General features: G+C 44.1%; 1 protein-coding gene and 1 long non-coding RNA gene across 2 annotated transcripts in view; one reads left to right on the forward strand and one right to left on the reverse strand.

The window, feature by feature from the left end:
- Nucleotides 1–4,345: 4,345 nt before the first annotated feature.
- LOC142856521 (uncharacterized) lies at nt 4,346–6,676 on the reverse strand. Its single transcript, XR_012911651.1, has 2 exons — nt 6,588–6,676; nt 4,346–4,726 (listed from the first exon to the last, which is right to left on the reverse strand). It is a non-coding gene; the product is annotated as an uncharacterized LOC142856521 (long non-coding RNA).
- A 58-nt stretch (nt 6,677–6,734) lies between these two features.
- The window catches only part of Nol10 (nucleolar protein 10), an 84,458-nt gene continuing 66,126 nt past the window's right edge, over nt 6,735–25,066 (forward strand). The window contains exons 1-9 of the mRNA XM_075984057.1: nt 6,735–6,924; nt 8,922–8,967; nt 10,541–10,639; nt 14,539–14,616; nt 15,675–15,712; nt 16,428–16,564; nt 17,570–17,635; nt 19,375–19,435; nt 21,430–21,515. Coding sequence (XP_075840172.1) covers nt 6,859–6,924; nt 8,922–8,967; nt 10,541–10,639; nt 14,539–14,616; nt 15,675–15,712; nt 16,428–16,564; nt 17,570–17,635; nt 19,375–19,435; nt 21,430–21,515 — 677 coding nt within the window. The 5' untranslated portion in view covers nt 6,735–6,858. The remainder of the gene's footprint in view (nt 6,925–8,921; nt 8,968–10,540; nt 10,640–14,538; nt 14,617–15,674; nt 15,713–16,427; nt 16,565–17,569; nt 17,636–19,374; nt 19,436–21,429; nt 21,516–25,066) is intronic.

The raw sequence follows: 25,066 nt of genomic DNA on the forward strand, positions 1-25,066 counted from the left end.
AGGAAGGGATGAAAGCCACAACGTGTGTCTAAGAAGACAGGTGCTCAGGGAACTTACACAGAATAGTCACAAGGCTGCCTGGTTCACTGGGGGCTGAAGTTAATAAACAATACATGTTTTCTGAATGAAAGATTGGTTAATGAATGAAATGTTTTCATCCAGTCACTCGCCCTCGCCCTGCTCAGTATAGACTCAACTATCTGACACTGACCTAAGAAGGGGAGGCGGAGTGCTCCCACGGACAACACCTGGCCCCCTGCATCTAAGCTGCCTTCTCCAAGGACCTTTTCCTCCTGTCCTTTCAGCTGCCCACTCCTGTGGTCACACCCTGTGCCTCGTCATCAGCTGAAACTGCCCCACCTCTGAAATCTTGAATTCCAGTATCCCACTCTCTCGTCACAACCTGCTGCTCCTCCCCCTACCTCTGGCTTGCCTGCCTCTGCGCCTCCCCTTACTCTGCACACACACCTCTGCATTCTGTCACCTCCTGCTTGTCCCTTACAGCCAGGCCTGGGCCCTAGCTCACCCGACCACCCTGAGTACATGGATTCCAGGCACCCTTCAGCCACTGTCTCTTCAGCACAGATCCCATGCATCCACTCTTCTGCCAGTAACCCCACCTTGGTCCAGTAAGGGCCTCTTATTTAGTGCTCTCCTCCTGCATCACAGCCAAGCCAGAAAAAGCCACACTGCTGGGCCAACTGGCTCCACTCTTGGCATAGGACCTTTCCCTAGCTGTCCCTTTCCTTCGGCTACTTGGCTATTCATGCATTCAGCAAATACACAGTGCACACTTGCTTTGGGTCAGCTCTGAGACTGTGGGAACAGTTATTGGCAACACAGGCCCTGGTCTTGGGACTGACTTCTTGAAGGGAGAGTCGGTGAACAGATGCATGATCAACATCAAAGAGCAAAATTAAGGGATGCAGTTCATTGGTTATCAGACACATAAGAAAAATTTAAAAGGAAAGAAGAAGGTTCACAATTTTAGAGAGGTTTAGTTTATTTAGTGCAGAAGGCAGTTCTAGGGATTGAACTCAGGTTGTCAGTCTTGACAGCAAGTACCTTTACTCACTGAGCCCTCACTGACCCATTTTTTTTTTATTTTAGCCAATCAGATATTTACGTACAAGTTATTGTGGGTTTACTTCTTACTTTTCCAATGATTACTCATGTAGAAGACATTTGCCTGTTTTTATTGGCCATAAATATATTGATGTTACTTTATTAGGTTATTTTATCTTTATTGAGTACCAAAAGTTCTGTTTGTTTTGATTTTATAAGTTCTATTTTTTTATTTACAATCCTGGAGACTGAGCCCAAGATCTTATATACTAGACAAGTATTATGCCACCAATAACATCTATTTAAATTTTTTTTCAATATTGAGGCAGTATCTCCCAATGTTACCTAGAATGGCCTTGAACTTGAGATATATATCAGATTGGCCTCAAACTTGTAATTCTCCTGTTCCAGTCTCCTAAGTAGTTAGGGTTACAGGTCTGTGTCATCAAAGCCGGCTTTTCTTTTTTTTTTTCATTTAAATTTTATTTATTTACAGTCCCCAACAGGGTTTCTCTCTGTATACTTGACTATCCTGGAACTCACTTGGTAGACTAGGCTGGCCTTGAACTCAGAGATCTGTCTGCCTCTGCCTCCTAAGTGCTGAGATTAAATCATCACCATGTCCAGTTTAATTTTATTTTTAATTTTTGTACACGTGTGTCTGTGTGTGGGAAATGTGTGCCTGAGATCAGTTGCCCTTGGAGGCCAGAAGAGGATGTCAGATCCCCTGGAGCTGGGGTTTCAGTTGTGAACTGTCATCTGTAGTTGCTGGGAACAGAAAAACAGCAAGAGCAAGCACTCCTTACCACTGAATCTCTCCAGCCTTCTTCCCTGGTGACCTACGTTAGCCATGGACTCAGTATCTTCCTGCCTTAGCCTTCCCAGGGCTAGGATCACAGGAATATACTACAATGCCCAGTTAGGGCCTCTTCACAAGGCTTAAATACTAGTCCGTTGTTAGACATGCATTTTGTAAATATTTTCTTCCAGTCGTGATACATCTTTTTTTCTCTTTTTATTTATTATATGTATGGATCTGTGTGAATGTATGTGCATGTGCTTGTACAGGTGGACAGGCCTTTGAGCACACAGTGATCAGAAGACATTGGCGTCCCTGGAGTCAGATCACAGGTGTTTGCCAGATGCCTGGTTTGGTGTGCGGGTACCGGGCTTCATGAGTGTGCCGCCAGTGCTCTTAACTGCAGTGTCGTCTCTCCAGCCCCCAGTCTTGAGACACCTTTATTCATTTTCTTAAACATGCCTTTTAATGGTCACTGCTACCATTGCTCTCTACAGCAGCAGTGATGGGAGAAGTGGTAACCCACATGTAGACCCCTGTTACCATCTTTGCCTGACCAGATCATCCAGGAAATGAATTGTGTTCCATGTCTTTTGTCATGACCTGTTCACTAGGATTAGGCTTGTTAAGTTAAGCATTCACAGCACCATGGTCCATTCACTCAGATCTGACCACCAGCGTTAAAAAGTGACAGCGCACCAGGGTTATTCACATTACACCGATAAACTGCCAACCTGTTTACACTTGTTGAATGTTGACTCTGAGAGCAACGAGGCCCTTCCTTGTCTCCACCAAAACTCCCTGTTCTGGGTCAGGCTGGTCGCCTGACTCTGTAAGAGGGAAGAAGAGAAAAACATAAACACCTAAGAGAATTAAAAATATTGCATCAGGTTGGAGAGGGCTCGGTGATTAAGGGCAAAAATTGCTCTTGCAGAGGCCCTGGGATTGATTCCTACCACCCATGTCAGGCAGCTTACAACTGCATGTAGCTCCAGTCCTGCAAGACCCAACACCTCGAGCCTTCACGGGCATTCACATGCACATAGCTACACAGTCACAACCACAGCAAAAAAGAAATATTTAAAAATAAAATACTTTTAAAGAATTTGTATGGCTGGGAACAGCTAGAAGGTAAAGTATTTCCAACAGATGTTCCTGCTGTTTATCTCATCTGCAGTGGGAAAAAGGCCCAGAGCACACCCACAGTGAGTTCAGTGGGAAACTCTAGCTGTCTCAGCCTCCCTTGATTTCTGCTGGGTGTTTGCAAATGCACACGTGGGGGCTCCCCTGATAATGTGAGTTTGTTCTCCCAAGCTCTGCAAGTTTTGAGAGTATGAACTCAATTCCATCATAAAGATGGGGGTTGGGAAAAGCACCATGTACAGCAATGCAGTAGTCAGACTATAGTCCACAAATGTAACTAATTAGCTTGTACTTGTTTTCAGTGAATATCCAACCACCTTTAGTCAAAGGATTGTTTTCAAAAACATGACAAGTCAGGTGGTGGTGACGCACGCCTTTAATCCCAGCACTTGAGAGACAGGCAGATCTCTGTGAGCTCAAGGCTAGCCTGGTCCACAGATGTAGTTCCTGGACAGGCTCCAAAGCTACAGAGAAACCCTGTCTCAAAAAACCAACCAAACAACAACAAAAAAAACCAAAAAACTTTTCAGAAAAAGGAGCGGGGAGACAGATTCGTGGGGGATCAGAGACCGATTTGCTTGAATCAGGTTGCTCCTTCCACCTGGGGATCAAACTTTGGTTGTTAAGTTTAGCAGCGAGCACCTTTACCCTCTGAGCTATTTCCCTGGCTCTTAGAGGATTCTACAACTGAAAAGCTCAAGCCTGGGTGGTGGCACATGCTTTTAATCCCAGTATTCAGGAGGCAGAAAGTGGTGGACATCTGTAAGTTCAAGGCCAGCCTGGTCTGAAAGACAGACACTCTGGAACCAGTGATTCATCATAACATACACATTAATTTTCACAACAGGAGCTGCAGCAGACACTGTTACAAGCCTTATTTTTTTCAAAGGAGGAACCAAAGGCAGGGGGTTAACTCTCGTTATTCAGCAGCACATGGTAGAGCCAGCGGTGAAGTGCAAGCGTTCTAGCTCAGAAGTCTGTGCTCTTAGCCTCAGGAGGAGACATGTAACACAGCCTCCTGTCTGAGTTCACTGCTACCTGGGGACTGAGCACCTTGTTAGATAAGATGCCGCAAGCACTGGCACAGTTATGCTCTGAATGCAGCTACTGCCTCAGCAGAAGGACAAGGAGTGAAGTAGAGCAGACTTGGTGAGTGTGCAGAGACTTTGCCCACACTCAAGCAAAGCTGTGTTCTCCTGTGTATAGCTACTGATTCTCGGATGTGCTGTTCTTGTTGGAGAGACAGTGGATGTGTCTGAAGTAGGAAATCATCTTCATGGAGGTGTGTGGAATTAACAACAAAGGCTTGACGTGTATACAACATTGAAGGACTCTGGGTTAGGATGACTTTTTTCTCTTCTTTTTATGTGCGTGTGTCGGGGATCACACCCATAGCTTTGAGCTTGCAGGCAAGCACTCTACCACTGAACTAAATTCCCAGCAAGGAGTGCTATGTCCTGTTTGTCTCTTCCCTCAAGTTCTTGTGCTGAAATTATACCTCTCAAGATGATGGCATTAGGGGTAGGAGTCCTGAAGTGTTTCCAGCAGGCTTTCTGCAGTGCGACAAAACTCCTAGGAAAGCATCTTGAAAAGCGCACAGGTTTATACTGGTTCATCTCTCCAGTGGTGTCAGTCCACAGCTGGCAGCTCCATGGGCTTCAGGACGGTGGTGAGGCTAACCACCACGATAGCAGGAATATGTAGACGGAGGATGTGTGCCTCAAGGTGTCAGGAAGAGACAGAAAAACAGAGAAAAAGAAAGTAGAGAAAGATGAAGAGGAGGAAGCGAGAGCCCCCAAAAGTATGCCCCCAGTGACCAACTTCTCCCAAGCAGGCCCTATCTTAAAATTGAAAAAATAATCTTATAAAAATCTTTGAATTTATTTTGTGTGGGTGAACGTTGTGTCTGGAGGCCAGAGAACAACTTGCAGGAATCATCTCTCTCCTTCACCACATGGGTCCTGGGGGTCAATCTTAGGTTCACCTGGCTTGGTGCAAGGGCCCCAAGTCTTAGGAGCCTATCCAGCCATCTATTGATCGAGGTGGAACAGTGATGATTCAGTCACCTCTCAATTTGCCATCAGCTGGGAATCAGAGGATTCAAAACATGAACATTTTAGGGAGTGTGATAGTTCATATTCAAACATAGTGGGGGCTGACAGAGTTGAAGGTGTTCTTATAAAGTAGCTTTGGGGAAGCTCCCTGTCCTGTCTACCATGTGCCTTACTCAGGAGGTGAAGGAAGTCAGCTCCCTCCAGAGCCTGAGGGTATCTTGGTCTTGGACTTACTTCCCTTCCAAATCGTGAGAAATTTCTGTTGTTTATAAGCCACCCAGCCCGAGGGGTTTTGTTACAGCAGCCGGAGTGACCAACTTTTTCATTTGGTCACCAAGTATTTACTGAAAGGGTCCTGTAACCAACACTGGCTCAAGCAAGGGCCACAGAGAGCAGATGAGGGAGACGGCCAGAGAACTACAATCCTTGATACTAATTACCAGAGGTTTGCTTCCAAATATCCAATAATTCAAGGATGGTAAGGTCCCTAGTGAACTGTCGAAACTGGGTGATACAGAGAGGGTCGGAGACATTAGTTAATATTTATGTATTACTTTACAGCGGTCTAAAGTAACAAACAGGTGGGAAAAAGGAAACAGCGTCAAATACATTAAAGGAGAGCCATTCCCAGGATAAATCAAGATTTTTAGGTTATTTTAAAATGACAGTTTTTGGAGTTGGAGAAATGCTCAGAAGTTAAGAGCATCTACTGCTCTCCCAGAGGACCCAACTTTTGGTTCCCAGCACCCTCACAACCACCTGTAACTTCAGCTCCATGGGACCCAATACCTTTGGGTAGGCACACATACATACACACACAATTTAAAATAAATGTGTTTCATTAACTTCAAAGGGACCACCGTCTCACAGAAACTACGGGGTCTGAAGAAAACAGCCAAGTTTAAAAAGAAAACATCGCATTACTTTTGGTCTCAATATTCTCGACCTTGGGGGGGTGGGTGTTTTAAATAACTGTGTATTTTGCTCGTAAAAATGGGCCGTCAGGGGGGAAAAAAAACACCCAAAATCTGTTGTTAACAGTATTTATATACAACACAGGAAAGTCCTGCGGCAGGTCCGCTTTGCCCAGAAAGAAAAAGCAGACGAGACTGTATAAGCCCTCTCAAAGCCAATGGGCCTAAAGACAAAGATGAAAGCAACCCACCCTTCGCCGATGTGGACCTGAGGGACCTCGGGGAGCAGCAAAGGTTCTCAGGGGGAGCCAGGAGGATTTGGTGTCGTTTCACAGGGCTTTGGAGAAAGCATTACTTAACCTTTCTCTTTCCCAGATTCCACTTTTCATAACGTAAACGTTTAGAGGGAAGAGGACACGGAGGAAGCCTGGAGAGGGTTCTCGCCAGCAGTCAGCCTCTTCGGAATTAAAGCCGTTCCAAGTCCTCAGATCTGGACCACAGAGGCAGCCCGTACTGAAGGAGCAACCTACGAACTCTCTATAAACGGTAAGCGCTGTTATTATTGCCACGTATTTGTCTCATACGTTAGCAGGTTCAAGCTTACTTCCTCACCTCACGCTTTCTCTTACAATTTCCCTTTTCATTTTACTTTTTTCAGCTCTCAGAGCCACTGTAAGTTTCTGCAGACCTCTTCCGTTCTCCTTCAGCACCTCAGCCCTCTGCCGGAGTCCGAATGAGCGCGCACTTCCTGCGCCCGGAAGTGCGTCATCACCCCGCGCCAGTTCCCACACGCTGCACCGGTGCGCCTGGGATTCGGATGCTGGAGTACCGAGGGGCCCGTGTTCTGTGACTGCTTGCCGGGTTCCGGGTGCTCCGCGCCGCCATGCAGGTCTCGAGCCTCAACGAGGTGAAGATTTACAGCCTCAGCTGCGGCAAGTCCCTCCCTGAGGTGAGTCTTCATCTCCTCGTCACCGTCGCTGCCCCTCTCATTGCCCTAGTGATATATCTTTAATTTATCGACAACTGAGTGTGCTGGCTGGTTTTACGTCAGCTTGACACAAGAGTTATCTGAAAGGAGGGAACCTCAGCTGAGAAAATGCCTCCATGAGATCCAGCTATAGAGTATTTTTTTTTAAATTAATGAGTAACGGGAGAGGTCCCAGCTCACTGTGAATGGTGTCATCCCTGGGCTGGTAGTCCCGGATTCTATAAGGAGGCTGAGCAAGCCATGGGAAGCAAGCCAGTAAGCAGTACCCCTCTATAGCCTCTGCATCAGTTCCTACCTCTAGGTTTCTGCCTGTTTGAGTTTCTGTCCTGACTTCCTTCCGTGATGCACCGTGATGTGAACCGTAGCTGAAGGCCATGGTGTTTTATCATACACAGTGACCATAAGACATCACTTTTGTTTTTCTTGTGTTAGGTTCCTGTGAGAGCATGCTGACTGTTTAGAAACCATTCTCACATCCTTTATTTTTTTTATTTTAAAAAATTTTTTTTTGGTTTTATTTTTGAGACAGGGTTTCTCTGTAGCTTTGGAGCCTGTCCTGGAACTAGCTCTTGTAGACCAGGCTGGCCTCGAACTCCCAGAGATCCGCCTGCCTCTGCCTCCTGAGTGCTGGGATTAAAGGTGTGCGCCACCACTGCCCTGCTCTCACATCCTTTAGTAGAAACATCATTGCCTGAAATACAGTCAGAGCAATATCGTCACAGAGTAGCAACTCCCTTACTGCAGAGAGAAGAAAACCTCTGGCCCATCCCCAGAAATTTGAAAGTGTCATTCTGGTGTACACAATGTCTCTATTGTAGGAGTCTGCATGAGTAGAGAGATTATTCTGCCCTATCTAGTAAGAATAGTACATTGAACTGGGCTGTGGTGGTGCACACCTTTAATCCCAACACTTGGGAGGCAGAGGTAGGTGGATCTCTGTGAGTCTGAGGTCAGCCCGGTCCACAGACTGGTTCCAGGATAGCTAGGGCTGTTGCTCAGAGAAACTCTGTCTTGGAAAACAAAAAGCAAAAACAGCAACAACAACAAAAAAGAATAGTACATTGGCTTTGCCCTTTTAGAAATGATGGATATTTTTTTCTCATTTCTTTGGGGCTTTTAACTTTGAATTTATTGACATTTTAAGTTGGACAATTACTTGTTGCTAGTGTTGTCTTATAGGCTGTTTGCCAGCTTCCCTAGCCCATATCCACTAGATACCAGGATTACACCTACCAGATGTGATGGCAGACTGAATCTTCAAGAATTGCCATAAGCCCTCTGGGGAACAAAATTGCCCCAGTCGAGACCTATCCGCTCAGTGTCACTGTAGTTGACAAGTGTTTCATCATTGCTGTTCATTCAACTGCTGCCTGCAGAGCAGAATCTGTGTTCAGTGAATGTGGAATATGTCAGTTAAAAAATACCACTTCTTATCCAGGGTTGGCTATTAGGCCAGTTGTATATCTGTTCTTATTCTTTGTAAGAAATAGATTTTAGTTAGCAAAGAGACACATTTATAATCCTAGCATGTGGGAGGCTGAGACAGGAAGAGTGTGAGTTTGTGGGTTTAGTCTAGGGTAAAGAGCTACATAGTGTGACTATGTGTCAACACAGAGGAGCATACACACACACACACACACACACAGGATGGCACTCACTCCTCATTGAAACTGAAACCCATCATTGAGAGCTTCTGCGTTCTCTTAGCTTAGATGGATTAATTTTATTCTTTTTTTTTGCTTTGTAAAACAGCTATCCAAAATTTTTTGTTTAGAATATGTAAATGTATTTTTAAAAATTCAGAAGATATACTATCATGCAGTTAAGATTATAGAATAGCCCCACTTTCCATTTTATTGTTTCCTGTAAGTTTGCAGTTTTTAAAATGAACTTTTATTGTTTTGCGAGCAGAAGACAATCCCGGTGTGTTTTAAAGCGCAGCATCTGTTCTCTCCTAGTGGCTTTCTGACAGGAAGAAGAGAGCGCTGCAGAAGAAAGATGTGGGTAAGTATCCACGGTGCTCCTGCTGTCAGTGTCCCATGTGACAGTGTCTTCAGCTCTGGCTTTCCAGTGTGGGGTGTAGGAAGTGAGCTTTTGTCCTGCTGATGGTGTGGATCTTGGTTTTACCTCCTTTTCAAGCTAACAAGTTAGCCTCTTCTGGCTTCATGGGTGGCATCAAGGCTCCAGGGTCAGAGACAGACTCCCGGCATGGCACAGATGGCACGACCTCTGCATGTTTGTCCCAGCTGCCCTTCGAGTCCCTTGGGAGGACTTCAGCATGGCTTGGATGAGGTGTGCACACTGGGGGTTTGTGTTTCAGGGAGGAACCCTGAGGTGGTAAGCCCATGGCTTTGCTAGCAGGCAGTAAACAGGCCTGCCCTTCAGTGACCTCGTCTGTCAAAATTCTCAGCTGCCAGGAACCCGGAAACATGGCTCAGGTACAAGTGGCCAGACCCTTGCAGGACTGCCGCACTAAGCAAGATGCACAGGAACACACGAGGCCTAAGGAGGACTGTCTTTCCCGACAGTTCCATAATTGCTTTGTTCCTAGTGGGCCAGAATCCTTTTTTTGTTTTTTAATTAGTATGCACTGTGTTTTGCCAGTGTATATTCTTTATGATGACGTCAGATTTCCTGGAACTGGAGTTACAGGCGGTTGTGAGCCGCCCTGTATGTGCTGAGAATTGAACCAGGTTCTCTGGAAGAACAGCCAGTGCTCTTGACCACTGAGCCATCTCTCCAGCCCCAGAAACTTTATCTGTTAGTTGAATCTCTCAGTTTTGCAATACAGAGACAGTGAACTTTTTTTTTTTAATGAACAAAAGAACTTCACATATAAAATGTCTGAATGTAAACAATGAGATTGAATTGTAACTTAACTGACTTTGATAAATTTATTTCCATTAAAGTTTTCCAGTTCAGGTGCTGTAGATGAGAGGAAACTTATCGTCCTTTTAACTGAGTCTTCTAAAAATTGAGCATGAGGAGCTTTCTGGCTGTGAGATTGAGATCTTTTGGCAAGCTTCTTGGGAAAATAGCTTTTATATAAAGTACCAAAGTCAGGTAGAAAATGAGATTTTTAACTCAGAAGAAATGCTGTTTGGAGCTCACAGATTCGGGTTTTATCTGATCCCCTTCCAGTGTGCTCATGTGTAACAAAATGGCTTCAGAGTATTTATGGGAAGAAACTGTTTTTGGGCCTGCTGTCCATGTGCCACTGGTTCCTGGGGCCTGTGGTGAGGCAGCATATTGTGGTGGGAGCTCATGGTGCAAGGGATGGCTCACTAAACAGGAAGCAAGAGGAGATAGAATAAATGGGTGGCCTATAGTCTCACTGGGCTCCATAGCTCATAAGTTTTACCATCTCCCAATTAAGCCATGAACCTAGGAACCAGACCCTGGTACCCTTGGGCCTTTTGGGGGGCATTTCAGATCCAAACTGTTAAAGAGGAAGGAGCTAAGAAGAAGCTGGGTGAGCTGTGATGGGGCCGTCTCAGGCCTGGGAACCTTCGAGTTGTATACTCTCTTCTCCCCTGATGCCTGTGCTGAACTAGTTTCTTCCTTCCTCTCTCTGTAGATGTTCGTAGGAGAATTGAACTTATTCAGGATTTTGAAATGCCCACTGTGTGTACCACTATCAAGGTGTCAAAAGATGGACAATACATCTTAGCGACGGGTAAGCATCTTTGTGGTTATGATTTGCATGTGCTCCATAGCAGGAAGTGCTCTAGTAGGAAGGGTCACCCTCCATGTTTACCCCAGTGTTTACTTATAATCACTTCAGACGCACAGAAATGCTCAGGAGAGTTAAACGAGCACCTATTTACCTGAGAATGAGATTCTTCCATGAACAGTTTGCTGTGTTTCTCTATCAATACATATAGGTTTTTTTTTAATGACTTTTCAGAATAGGTCACAAATAGCAGCTTTTAATTTTTAGTTTCTATTTTTTGGTTTTTGGGCTTTCCGTGTATCCTAGTCTGGTCTCAGACTTATAATCTCCCCTCATTACCTCCACTTTCAGTTGCTGAGAAACAGACATGTGCCTCCACCCCAGGTTTTGCTCCACTCTACTTGAACGGCTTCGTACATACCAAGCCAGTCCCTTTGTGCTGTGTTAATGGCTGTCTCAGCACCCATGCTATCCACATCACTAAGCCCGTTTTTTTCCATTTATTATTTTTATTTTTGGTGTATGAGTGTTTTGCCTGTATGTGATGAAGTGTATTATACATGCCTTGTGCCCTGAAAGCCAGAAGAGGGCTTTGGAACCCAGGAACTGGAGTTACACACAGTTGTAAGCCATTATGTGGGTGCTGGAAACCAAACCCTGGTTCTTTGGAAGAGTAGCCCGTCTCTTAACTGTGAGCTATCTCTCCAGCCCTTTAGCTTCTTCTTTTATTTCGAGAAACTGGTAAGGAGGGTTAGGAAGATGTGAGCTATTTGGGCACAGGTACTGAGGACTAGAAGGGGCTTGAATTCGTGTCTTGATCTTCAGATCCAGAGACACTAAATGGTGGTGTCCAGTGCTCCAGGGTGTAGATTAAGTGAGAGAGAGTTTTTTGTTTTGTTTTCTTTTTTGACAGGTTCTCACTCTGTAACCCTGGTATCCTAGAACTGGCTGTGTAGACCAGACTGGCCTTAAACTCATAGAGATCCTCTAGTTTGTGCCTCCCAAGTGCTGGGATTAAAGGTGTGCACCACCACACCTGGCAGGGAGGTTTAATGCTAAATTATATTTCCTTTTATGAAATCATTCTCTACTCTGACAAGATTAATTCCTTTATTACTTAAAATCCTTGGGTTTAGCTGGGCAGTGGTGGTGCACACCTTTAATCCTAACACTTGGGAGGCAGAGGCAGGCGGATCTCAGTGAGTTCGAGGCCAGCCTGATCTACAAAGTGAGTTCCAGAACAGCTAGGACTGTTACACAGAGAAACCCTGTCTTTTTTTTTTTTAATTATTTATAATGTATACAGTATTCTGCCTGCATGTATACCTGCAGGCCAGAAGAGGGCACCAAATCTCACTGCAGATGGTTGTGAGCCACCATGTGGTTGCTGGGAATAGACCTCAGGACCTCTGGAAGAGCAGACAAAGCTCTTAACCACTGAACCATCTCTCCAGCCCCAACCCTGTCTTGAAAAACAAACAAAAACAACAACAAAAAGAATCCTTGGATTTTACTTTTTATCTTCAAAAACACCATTTTCATCAAGAATTTGTGAAAAAAAAAAAAAGAATTTGTGAACATTGATAGTAATCTCAGAACCGAAGTTTTGATTTTAATTGCTTTTATTTTAAATAACTATGTACACAGCTAGTGGCTGTCATGGGACAGCGTGGTTGGGTGCAGAGTCCTTAGCACCTCCTTCTTTGGCCCTTTAGACTCAGGGTGCCACTTGCTGTCTGCTTACTTCAGTAGAGCTAGCGCTTTCATCTTTGATTCTGCCACTGTCTCCATCTCTGTCACTGTCTTAGAACTTGTGGCTAAAACAAGTTGGATAAAATTTGTCCTTGGAGATGTTTTAGTCTAGTTGGGGAAATCAACTTCCCCAGGAAGCCAGTCCAGGGGACGTGTGAACTGTGGACCTGTCGCAGAGCTAAGCAGCCTCTTGGTTTCTTTTGGAAACATTCAGTTTAGAATCAGGCCAGATTCAAATCTGCTCCTCTCCTTGCCAATGCTGGGGATCAATCCCAGTGCAGTAGCGACTGAGCAACGTCCAGCTGCAGAGCTATCCTTAGTGTCCTCGTGAGACTTTCCTGGGACACAGGGATGAAAATGGACGCAGAAGTGCTGATTTTATACAACTGTGTGCTTTTTGCCACATTTTCTTTCTCTTGAGAGTCAAGATGATACAAGTGAACCTTGTAGACAATGCAGAAATATAAAGGAAAAACAAAGCCAAGCACAATAGGAGCAAAGGCCCTGCATATATTAATAGTTTTTCCTAAGGCCCATCACACAAAAGTCATTGTCCAACAGTGGATTCAAAAAGTCTGCATGAAATCTCAAGGTCTAAATCAGGAGCAGAAGGAGAGAGAGAGCACGAGCAAGGAACTCAGGACTTCGAGGGGTGCACCCACACACTGAGACAATGGGGATGTTCTATCGGGAACTCACCAAGGCCAGCTGGCCTGGGTCTGAAAAAGCATGGGATAAAACCGAACTCACTGAATATAGCGGACAATGAGGACTACTGAGAACTCAAGAACAATGGCAATGGGTTTTTGATCCTACTGCACGTACTGGCTTTGGGGGAGCCTAGGCAGTTTGGATGCTCACCTTACTAAACCTGGATGGAGGTGGGTAGTCCTTGGACTTCCCACAGGTCAGGGAACCCTGATTGCTCTTCGGGCTGATGAGGGAAGGGGACTTGATTGGGGGAGGGGGAGGGAAATGGGAGGCGGTGGCGGGGAGGAGGCAGAAACCTTTAATAAATAAATAAAGTCTGCATGCTTTTCTGCTCTGGGAGGACTTGTTGTTGCTTTGGGAGGCAGATGTCTTCTCTGGCCTAGAGCTTATGTGCCTTTTGCCTCAGCTTCGTAACTGCTGGGATAATAGGCATGCATCACCATGCTCTGTATATTTCAGTGTTTTCTTTTTTTTAATGAAATCTTAGGTTTTATGCATGCTAGAAAAATGATCCCTTCCTCCCCCCGTAATACCATGTTTTGCTTTTAAAAATTGATCCTTGTTTTTCCTTATTGCAAGCATGGGGTATTTGTCTGAAATACAAAGAGTATAGAAGGCTGTGACATAAGATGTGAGCATCCCCAGATTGTGCTTTAGAGGTAGTTGCTGTGTCTGTGCTTCCTTGTCATTCCTGTGCTGCAGCCCTTAGCTGTACAGAGTTGGGATCATATGCACTGTGTTGTAGCAGTCACCTCCGGGCCTGAGCGCACTTCTTTCTGTAACACATTTTAGGAGCCGCTTAGGCGGCTCAGCAGGTAAAGGTGCTTGCTGCCGAGTGTGACAACCTGAGTTTGATCCTGGAACCCATGTGGTAGAAGGAGAGAACCAACTCTCCAGCAGTCTTTGGGAACCTGCTCATCTTTTATGTGCTTCCTGTTTTCTGGTGTGGGTTTACCATTGTTTATTGATGTATCCACTGATAGATCAATGAGTTCTTTTGCTTTTAGACTCTGGCCATGTGTGACAGAAGTTGGAGTGGACATTTTTCCCATCGCTGGTGTGCTCGTGGCTGGGTTTTTGTAGTTCTCGATTTGTGTAAGCTGACATATAGTTTTAGAGTGGTTCTCCATCACACACACACAGACCTTCCAGGTATTGGAGATTATCAGGGAAGTTGTATCAATTTGTTTATGGCTAATTTTAACTGTTTCACTGATACAAGCATTAAGATATTAAGCATCACTCTCTGTGACTTGCTTGCTTTCCCTTTGTCATTCACTTTGGGATGCTTGTATGGTGCTGCTGTTAAAGTCCTCTCTTTCTTTGATTTGATGATAACTGTCTTACCTCAGGACAGAAAGGACATGCAGCAGTTTCGTAGGGTGTGACTATGAAGAGTGTGTTCTTGGGATTTCTATCAATTTAAATTTTTTTTATAGGAACTTATAAACCTCGGGTTCGGTGCTATGACACCTATCAGTTATCCTTGAAGTTTGAAAGGTGCTTGGATTCGGAAGGTAAGAGACTAACTTTGAACTCATGGATAGCTTTTTGTATTTGTCAGTCATGCTGCTTTTTAGAATGGGAATGGGTTGTGTAGTGGGCTTTGGTTGCTGTGGATTAAATAGTTAAATATGTTGCTGCACTTACAGGCTGTAACCCACACTGGCTGGGCCCTTGGCTCTGCATAGGGCTACCCTCAGTAGGTCGGCCAGGTGGGCTGGCTTCTCTGGGAGAGCAAGTGCTCTTAACCATGAAGCCCTATCCCTGGCCCTGAGAGACCTCTTCTGTTAAGAGATCCATCTGATTAAACAAAACTTTCCATTGTCATACCATATAACATGACCCCTGGGAGCAGTGTCTCAGTAACTGCAAGGCTCCATACCTACTCTCACCAGGGGGACACAGAAAGCACACTAAAATGACACAGTTAACTTATCAGTTAGTCTAATGTTAGGATCAAGGGGAAAGAAGTTAGTGGGATGCAGTGTTGTGTAGAAGTGCCAGCATAGCATTCTAGTCCCCACTTTGCTTCTGAAGAGCGGCAGGAACTCTGTGTGCCATCCATAGCTGTTACTATTTTCGTCTGGAGGTCAACTTTGTTTAGGGAAAAGCTACTGTTGCCTCTTTTTCCTTCTTTTTATTTTGAAACAGGGTTTCTTCCTGCAGCCATAGCTGGTTGGAAACTCCTTATGTAGACCAAGCTGGCCTCAGACTCGCAAAGATCTTCCCCCTCCCGAGGCACGAGCCAGCACGTGACTCCCCAGCCTGGGGCCCTTTGTAAAGCAATGCTCTAAAGGGCGCTCTTCAGTTTCTGTTTGAAAGTCTTAAAAACCATTTAGGACATCTCAGTAAGGCAGTAGTTAAAATTTTAAGGAGTCATAATTTGTAAATTCTCTTTAATTCTATAAAAAAAATCTAGTGGGACTTTTCTTGTTTTATGTAGAAGTAGAAATAACATTTGTGTACAGTTATTCACCAGGCAAAACCAATTAGAATCCTCACAAGAAGCCTGTGCTTTTACTAGGACACTGGTCAATAATTGTGGTTTCTTTTTTCTATTGCTACTTTTCAGTTGTCACCTTTGAGATTTTATCTGATGACTATTCAAAGGTATTTACTTTTTATTTTTATTTATATGTGTATGTGTGTTTGTGTGGATGTCCACCACATGTGTGCAGTTGTGCTTAGATACCAGAAGAGGGCATCAGATCACCAGGTGGTTGTGAGCTGCTGTGTAGGTGCTGGGATCTGAACTCAGGTCCTCTGCAAGAGCAGCAGGTGCTCATCACTGCTGAGCTGTCTCTCCAGCCCTGGAACTCATTTTTCTAATAAATATTTCTTCTATCTTCCCAGTATTAAGTTAAAAATCACTGTGTAGTAATAGATAATTTATTATTCTATTGATTTTTGGCCAGGTACATGCATGACGTGTACTATCTTTTAAATCAGCATTGGGGGAGAGAACCTTTGCTTGACTAGTATCGTTGGTTCTCCGCATTATAGGACCTTGCCTGTTTTCTAAGGAACTTGTAACAGTTGCCCTTTGCCAGGTGTCTAATGGTCTCCATCTGTGGTTCTGATCATTGATACTGGCCTAGGTTTGTTTGCCAGGTTGCCGTCATCTCTAGTATTGATTGATTTACATTTAAACACCATGCAAACTTTATACACACTTCTGTAGTCTGCTAAATGAAAGTGTGTGCACATAAGTCTGTGTATTTGCATACAGAGAGTAAGCAGGGGGAGAGATGAAAGTTTTTCTTGTTTGGTAGTTTTAGTGATGTTGAAAGTTAAGCAGACTAGACTTTGATTGTTTTCTTTCTAGATCGTCTTCTTGCATAACGACAGATATATCGAGTTTCACTCACAGTCAGGTTTTTATTACAAAACCAGAATTCCCAAGTTCGGCAGAGACTTCTCTTACCACTACCCATCCTGTGACTTGTACTTCGTTGGTGCGAGGTATCCATCAGTGTTTTTTTTTCCTTTTCACCTCTCACACAGCTAACTTCACTAGATGATCTGTAGACAAATGTCCTCAATAGAGAAAGTGATGTGTTGTTAGTGTGGAAGGGACTCAATCTTAGAAAAAAGGATTAACAACAACAACAAAAATCTAGTAGATACATAGTTTTTAGTGGGTGGTATTACTGTAATGTTTTATTTTATTATTTTAATTTATTTACTTATTATGTATACAGTGTTCTGTCTGCATGCATGCCTGCAGGCCAGAAGAAGGCACCAGATCTCATTACAGATGGTTGTGAGCCTCCATGTAGTTGCTGGGAATTGAACTCAGGACCTCTGGAAGAGCAGTCAGTGCTTGTAGCTGTTGAGATCTCTCCAGCCCCATTATAATGTTTTAGCATCTGATATTTGCTCACTAAGATCTTTTTGAAAGACCTGACTTTAAAATATGCATGTGTCGAGTGTTTAAGCTAGAACCCACACAAGTCTCACAGAGTAGCCCTGTTGCTGAGTTTACAAGACGCTGTTGTTTAGTTTTGGTTTTGTTCCTCAAGTTTTTCTTTACCCCCTGAGCTTCTAGTTCCTGCTTTAAGCTTGTTCAGTATTTTGTCATTAATGTCATATATATTTAGGGGGGCTGGGGACATGGCTCAGTGAGTAAAGTTCTTTCTGTGCAAGCGTGGGGACCTGAGTTCAGATCCCCAGTGTAATATAAAAACCAGGCCTGACAGTGCTGCAGGCCAGTGACCCCAGTGCTGAGCTATGAGGGAGATCCCCTGGAGTGACAGATGGTTGTGAACGGTCTGAGGGGGTGCTGGGAACTAAACTCGGGTTCCTGCAAGAGTCTCAGCTCCTCACCTCCAAGACTTAGAATAAGTTTTTTATCAGCTTTTCAGAGTGAAGTGATGGCTTACGGGTGATAGCTTTGCATGTGTTTCTGAAGCTTATGTTTACTCACAGAAATGCTTGTTGCTTACCGGGTCTCTTTGTTACTTGCAGCTCTGAAGTGTATAGATTAAATTTAGAACAAGGGCGTTACCTGAATCCTCTCCAGACAGATGCCGCGTGAGTACCTCAGCCCTACTGCTCTATTTATTTTGCCCAGGAGATGGAGCCAGAGGCTCGTGTTTTCATCAAGTGACCTAGTTGCGGTCCTATTTAGTAGGATATCATTAACTATGCTCTTAATCGGAACTGAAGGTGTTGTTCGGTTTCTTTTTTCCCCTAACACCATCAGTCCATCTTCTGTACTTAGTATACACAAGGCCCTTGGTTCGCCGCTAAGCAGATAAATAAATGAAGGACTCGGTTTTTTGTTTTTTGTTATTGTGGTTGTTAACAAATAGATTTGCTGAGAATACCAAATGATTCCTTAAAAGTTTAAGTTCTCATACAAAAAGACTTAGAAATTAATCCCAGCACTCAGGAAGCAGAATTGGATGGATCTCTGAGTTCAGGGCCAGCCTGGTCTACATAGCAAGTTTCAGGCCAACCAGAGCTATATAGAGAGACCGTGTCTTAATATAACAACAACAAAGCTTCTGACTGACTTTAAAAAACGCAGGGTATTATTTTTACCTGTAATACTAAGTTTTCTTAAATATAAAAGTTTTTGGTACTTTTCTTTTTTGAAATTAGCTTTCAATGAATGACATCTGGTTCTGGCAGGGCCAGTTCTGTGTTCATGCACTGGGATAGGTGGCCTGCCCGGGGTCTGCAGCTGCCCTGGGATAGGTGGCCTGCCCGGGGTCTGCAGCTGCCCTGGGATAGGTGGCCTGCCCGGGGTCTGCAGCTGCCCTGGGATAGGTGGCCTGCCCGGGGTCTGCAGCTGCCCTGGGATAGGTGGCCTGCCCGGGGTCTGTAGCTGCCCTGGGATAGGTGGCCTGCCCGGGGTCTGCAGCTGCCCTGGGATAGGTGGCCTGCCCGGGGTCTGCAGCTGCCCTGGGATAGGTGGCCTGCCCGGGGTCTGCAGCTGCACTGGGATAGGTGGCCTGCCCGGGGTCTGCAGCTGCACTGGGATAGGTGGCCTGCCCGGGGTCTGCAGCTGCCCTGGGATAGGTGGCCTGCCCGGGGTCTGCAGCTAGGTAGGCGTGGGAGCTGGACTCCTTCCCATCTGTACTTCCAGAACTCGAACTTTGCCTTGTCTCTGTGAGGTATCTGAGAGGAGAACACAGAGTGGTAAAACTTCCAAGCTGGCAAGATGGTTTTGTTCTGCCCGGGCTTAAAAAATTTTTATGTTTTTTTGATTTTTCGAGACAGGATTTAAAAAATTTGTAACTTCATAATACATTATTGCATAATAAAAAAGTTACCTGCTCTTCAGCTGCTTGCCTTCTTGTTCATAACCTCTGTTATTTATTACGTATCCTTTATACGCTGGGCACTGTTGAACATTTTGTTCTTTAATTTAATCCTCACAGTAACCCATTGAGGTAGGTCAAAATTCACTTCAGGGAGTAAGAAAATGAGGCTTTGTTTGTACTCCCAGGTCTGGAGATTGCCATAGTGATGGCCTGTGTTCCTAAGAATGCAGCATTGCCTGGGAGGAAATAGAAGGGCCTTTTTTCTCATGGTGGAATAGTATTTCAGAGGGAGAACTTCCCCTGTCTGGCATCCGGCAGGTAGTGTCACCCTGGGTATCAGGGCCTTAGGTGAGCCAAGCCCTTAACTGACCCATGCCTCTATGCATTTCATGTAGCTGAGAGCCTTGATCGTGTCTGTCTGCAGCATCTGGTGAGCTACAGACCTCTTCCCTAACTAGATGCTCCTAACACTTCTTTCCTGTGTTTGCTTTACTGTTTTAGGGAGAACAATGTTTGTGACATAAATGCAGTGCATGGCTTGTTCGCCACAGGAACAATAGAGGTTAGCACCTGTTGACTTCGTTTTTGTAAATGTGTTTTCACTTGTTTACAGTTCCATTTTTTTCTTTAAAACGTTTAACATTTGTTTGTGTGTGTGTGTGTGTGTGTATTTTGTGTGAACATGTGCACGCTTGCTGTAGTGCTTATGTAGAGATAAGAGGGCAACTTACTGGAGTTGATTTTCTTCTTCCATATGAGTCCTGGGGATTGAACTCGGGTTGTCAGGCTTGTCTGAGCCATTTTGTAAGACCTACAGTTCTGTTTGTATTCAAAAACCATTTTCTGTGACCTGGAGCAATAGTTCAGTAATTACAAGTGTGTATGACTCTTATAGAGGACCCGAATTTGGTTTCCACTTCCCAGGTAAGTCAATTCACAGCTGCCTGTGACCCAAGCTCTGGGGGAGTCTGACACCATCTTCTGGCCGCTTTTGGCACATGCACCCACAGACTCATGCCTGTACACAGACATACATATACATGCAATTAAAAATAGACACCCGCCTAGCATTGTGAGGCCTAGGTTTGCTCCTTAACAGTGCCTAAATCAGTGAGCCAATCAATTAATCAAGCGTCAGCATTTAATTTCTTAAAAAAAAAATTATACCTTTAGAAATGTTGAAAACAGCCAGGTGGTAGTGGCTTTTGCCTTCGTCACAGCGTTCAGTAGCAGAGGCAAGCGATCTCTCTGAGTTTGAGGCTGGCCTAGTATACATACTGAGTTTCAGGACAGCCAGGGCTAAAGAAATGTCAAGGGTTAAGAGCACTGATTGTTCTTCCAGAGGACCCGAGTTCAATTCCTACCACCCATATGGCAGCTTATACCTATCTGTGGCTTCAGTTTCAGGGGACCCGACACCCATAGCAAAAAATAAACTAAAAAAAAAAAAGAAAAGAAATGTTGAAAACATAGTTCAGGGTTTGCATTCTATATTCCCACTTTCTTATAAAAATGTTATATTTAAAAAATGTTTCCTTAGCCATTTGAAAATAAGTCATGGATATTTTGACATTTCATGCCTAAATATTTAAAGTACAATTTTCTTTTTTTTTCCCCCACGAGATAGGGTTTCTCTGTAGATTTGGAGCCTGTCCTGGAACTAGCTCTTGTAGACCAGGCTGGCCTCAAACTCACAAAGATCTACCTGCCTCTTCCTCCTAAGTGCTGGGAATAGAGGCGTGTACCACCACCGCCCAGCTTAAAGTATAATTCTTAGAAATAAGGAGGTTCCAGCACACTCATGTACATATAGGGAAAGCACCAATGCACGTGGGGCTGGAGAGATGGCTCAGCAATTAAGAACATTGCCTGTTCTTTCAAAGGTCCTGAGTTCAATTCCCAGCAACCACATTGTGGCTCACAACCATCTGTAATGAGGTCTGGCACCCTCTTCTGGTCTGCTGGCATACATGCAGACAGAACATTGTATACATAATAAATAAATAAATATTAAAAAAACCCAATGCACATAAAGTTAAATAAGTTATTAAGTCCTCATCTCAAAATATCAAAAAATAAAATGTATGGAATAATAGAGACTAAAGCAAAGACCTATTCTGTAGCCTTAGCTGCTCAGGAGGCTGACACAGGAAGATCACTTGAGCCCAGGAAGTGGAGGCTAACCTGGATAACAGTAAGGTCCTTATTCAAACAGACAAAACCATGAAGACCTTTTTCATAAAACCACAATATCTTTATTATCACTAAGAAGTTTAACATCACTGTGATGATTGATAAAAAAATACAAATGTCTTTATTGCTCCTTTCTGTGGGAGCCAATCCAAGGCTCAAGTGTGTAGTTAGGACTTTTCATTGCTCGTTTCCTTAGTAATGAAGCAAATCACCTCACGGTGAAGTATGACAGTGCCGAGATTATAGACTAAAAGAAGCTTTGATTCTCTGTGAAATTAGGGGTAATAAATCTTTATTTTTGGTAAATGTTTGAAATTTTTCTAGTAGCAGCTTTTACTTAAAGTTGGTTTTTCCTTTGTTCAGGGTCGAGTGGAATGCTGGGATCCAAGAGTGAGAAAAAGAGTGGGCGTGTTAGACTGCGCGTTAAGTAGCGTCACGGCGGACTCAGAGTGAGTAGTGGAGAACTGCAGTCTGTCAATCAGACTTCTGCTCTAAGTCAGCCTGGCGGCATGACATTAACTGCCAGAGGATGGAGCTCTTTGGGATTTGCCTCTGTAGTTGGTGTCTGTGAGTGCTGGGGCAAGCCAGGGAGATTGCCTCTTTCCAGCACCGCACGTTTAGTTGCTGCGGGATTTGTCAAGTCTGTTGTAAGAACTGACATTTCAGTTCTGCAGGACCGGTGGGTTGGGTGGTACTGTCCCTCCGTTAGCAGCCTGGAAAGTGTGCTTTGAATGCTGTCTGGTGCAGGGAAGCGAGTGTGACGATGTTTTCCTTGTTCTCTTTGGTCTAATTCCTATACTTATAACTTTAGAGAGTGGTACATACTTGGAGAGAGAAGCCTGCAGCCTAAGTAGTGGGTTGCATTAAATAGAGGAAGCATCTTTGGGGGTCCCCCACTTACCAGTGTGGCTGATTTCACAGGCGGCACCACTGTCCCGGTGTTTGATGTGGATGTATGGCAGATCACCCTCAGGCAGATCCTTGCCCTGGGCTTATCTGCTGCAATCAGTTCAGAAATGCTTTTCTATGAGCTCATGGTATTCACCATCCTCTGCTTCCCTAGTACATCCTCGCATACTTCAGAGAGAATTGGCACACCCTCTGCTGATACCCATGTGGGAGGGAGAAGTGTCTGATGGTCACAGTGCGGTGACACTAAGCACCCTTTAAATTACTGCAAAGTTTTCCCACCTTTAGGGAGGGAACTCATCATTCCTTTGAAAAATTTGTTGGTATGGAACATCTTTGGTCTAAAAAAAATTATGAATGATTCAGTTAGTCGATGCAGCTCAGTGGGAGTGTGCAAGGATGTGGAGTGTGTGAGACCGTGAAGTGTGCAGTAAGGCTGCTGGTTCAGTTCTCAGTACTGCAGCAACAAACAATCCAGTGGTAAACAAACCAGGAAGGGCAGAACTAGAAAGATATGTCTTTCTATAAGTCTACTCTGTGTTAATAAATAGATTTATTTGTGTGCTTGTTTTAAACTATTACATTTAAAGTGACAGTGGAAGTAGTTAAAGTGGTTATCAGCGTCATTAATCATGACGTGGTGTGGGGAATACTGAGCAGTTTTAAGCCAGGAAGTTCACTCCCACATAGCCTAGACTAATGCAAAACTGCTTGTTAAGGTTTGTTGTTGTTGAGGCGTGCATGCACTAGTGCAGGTTCCTGAGGAGGCCCGAAGAGGACTCTGCACCCCCTAGAGATTAAGTTGCAGTCATTGTGAGCTACCCAGTGTGGGTGCTGGGAACTGAATTCCAGTCCTTAACAGAGCAGCTTGTGCCCCCCCCCCCATCCAGCTCTTCAGTTCCCATATTATTTTAACCCATCAGCATAAACAAAAGAACTAGAAAAATTAGTATATTAGAAAGTAAAGTCAGTTATGTTAAAGATATTTCCTCATTCTGAAGGAAGTAGAGAGGTTAATTTTCTCTCACCCATAGGCATTCGCTTGTCTTTGAATTACTGTTGAGTTGTGTGCTGTGTTCACCCTGTCGTGAGCATCACGTTCTGGGTTTGTTTTTTCTTCTTCTGTTTATCCATTTGTTTTGTTTTTGTGAGACATAGTCTTACTCTATCCCTGCCTGACCAAGAGCCCTGTAGACCAGGCTGGTGTCAAATCACAGAGCTCACCTGCCTCTGCCTGCCTAGTGCTGGGATCCCAGGTGTGTGTCTGATGACCTGAGTTCAGTCCTGGGACCCATGTAGGTGGAAGAGAACGCCACAGGGTTGTCCTATGACCTCCAGGTATACACCTGTGTGTATTCACACAACTTTTTTTTTAAATGTAAACTGATCTATAGAGATCACTGATAATATATCTTAAAGCTATTTATTTCAAATAGAAACGCAGTAAGTCTAGGAGATGTGATTCTAGACAGTAAGGAAAATCATTTAACTTTGCTCTTGAGAAATAGGGGAGTATTTGTTTTTTTGGTTTTTTTTGTCGTTGTTGTTGTTGTTTGTTTGTTTTTTGGTTTTTTAAGACAAGTTTTCTCTGTAGTCCAGGCTATCCTGGAATCCACTCTGTAGACTTGGCTGGCCTTGAACTAGGAGATTTGCCTGTCTCTGCCTCCCCAAATGCTGGAATTAAAGGCATGGGCTACCATATCTGGCTGAAATATGGAAATACCTTTTAAAAATAAAATTGACCCCAGGGTAGTCAGGGCTGTTACACAGAGAAGCCTTTTCTCAGGAAAAAATAAATAAAATTGGCTCACATTTTGTACTGAATTCTCTTGTCTTTTAAAGTTAAGGCGTTATTCAGCTGTTGTAGTTGAGTATATTTGCTTAAAGCAGTTATTTTGAAAATAATTATATTTAGCATAGCAAACAAAAGATGCTAAGCCATTTCCGAAACTGAAAGAATAGCAGTGGCCCGCCTGCCATGCAGTAGAGTTTAGCCAACCAGCGCCCCCAGGAACATTGAGGATGTTTAGAGTTGGGTGATTATTTCCAGAACATCTAAAACTTGGATTTCTGGGTTAGCACATACATATTCCCAAGGACTTTCTTACAGAAAATCTAGTGTACGTGTGAGCATCTACCAGCCTGTGGATGGGATACTGTCTCCCTGGACTCAGTTTATTCTCCACCCTAGCAGGTGCTCAGTGCTCTTCTTCCTTCCCCATTTTATTGTATTTATTTATTGATCTGCTTTTCATGGGTGGGGTACAGCCGTGCTGCTTCATGTATGTGGAGGTCAGAGGACAAGTTTCTGAAGTCTTCTCTCTCTCCACCCGTGGGTCCAGTTGCCAGGCTTGGAAGCAAGTATCCATGGTTGACCCCACTGACCCATCCCTCTAGCTCACTTGTCCATAAGGGCTGTCCTCCCGGGTTTAAGGGAGTCTTCTGGCTAGTACACAGTAGACATACAACACCATACCCAGTTTATTTTTAGAAAGAGCTACTTAATGGCTACCTTGTTGCTTAGTAGATAGTGGTTTTATTTGTTTGGTTACTTTATGTTTGCCAGAGACTTTGGTGAGTTGTTTCCATACAGAAAGGGATGTTTTTGTTGGGTACTTTTATCTGATGTGTTTTGTAGAAGGCTCTCCATCGGTGGCATGTGCAGTATTCAACTTTTGAGCATTGTGTCTCAGAGGCATGTTCACTTAGGGAAGGGCACATAAAACACCTGCAGATACTCCTTCCTACAGTTGTCAGGGAGGTTTGTTACATCTTTGTGACCTTTTTGTAGAAAGAACAATGATCTCATGTGTGTACAGTCATGGGAAAACATCCAGATACGGTATACCAAAATGTTAAAAATGGTTTGGTTTTTTTCTGCTGATTAAGTTTCAAATGATCTTATTGTATTTTATCATTTTTATAAAGATTTATTCTTAAGTGTGTGTGTGTGTGTGTGTGTGTGTGTGTGTGTGTGTGTGTGTGTACCTGCATATGAAGACCAGAAGAGGGTGTTGGATCCTCTGAAACTGGAGTTATAGAACCTATTGTCTGGGTTCTGGGAAACTGAACCTTGGTCCTCTAGAAGAAC

The sequence above is a fragment of the Microtus pennsylvanicus genome, chromosome 8, assembly GCF_037038515.1.
Source record: "Microtus pennsylvanicus isolate mMicPen1 chromosome 8, mMicPen1.hap1, whole genome shotgun sequence".
NCBI lineage: Eukaryota > Metazoa > Chordata > Mammalia > Rodentia > Cricetidae > Microtus > Microtus pennsylvanicus.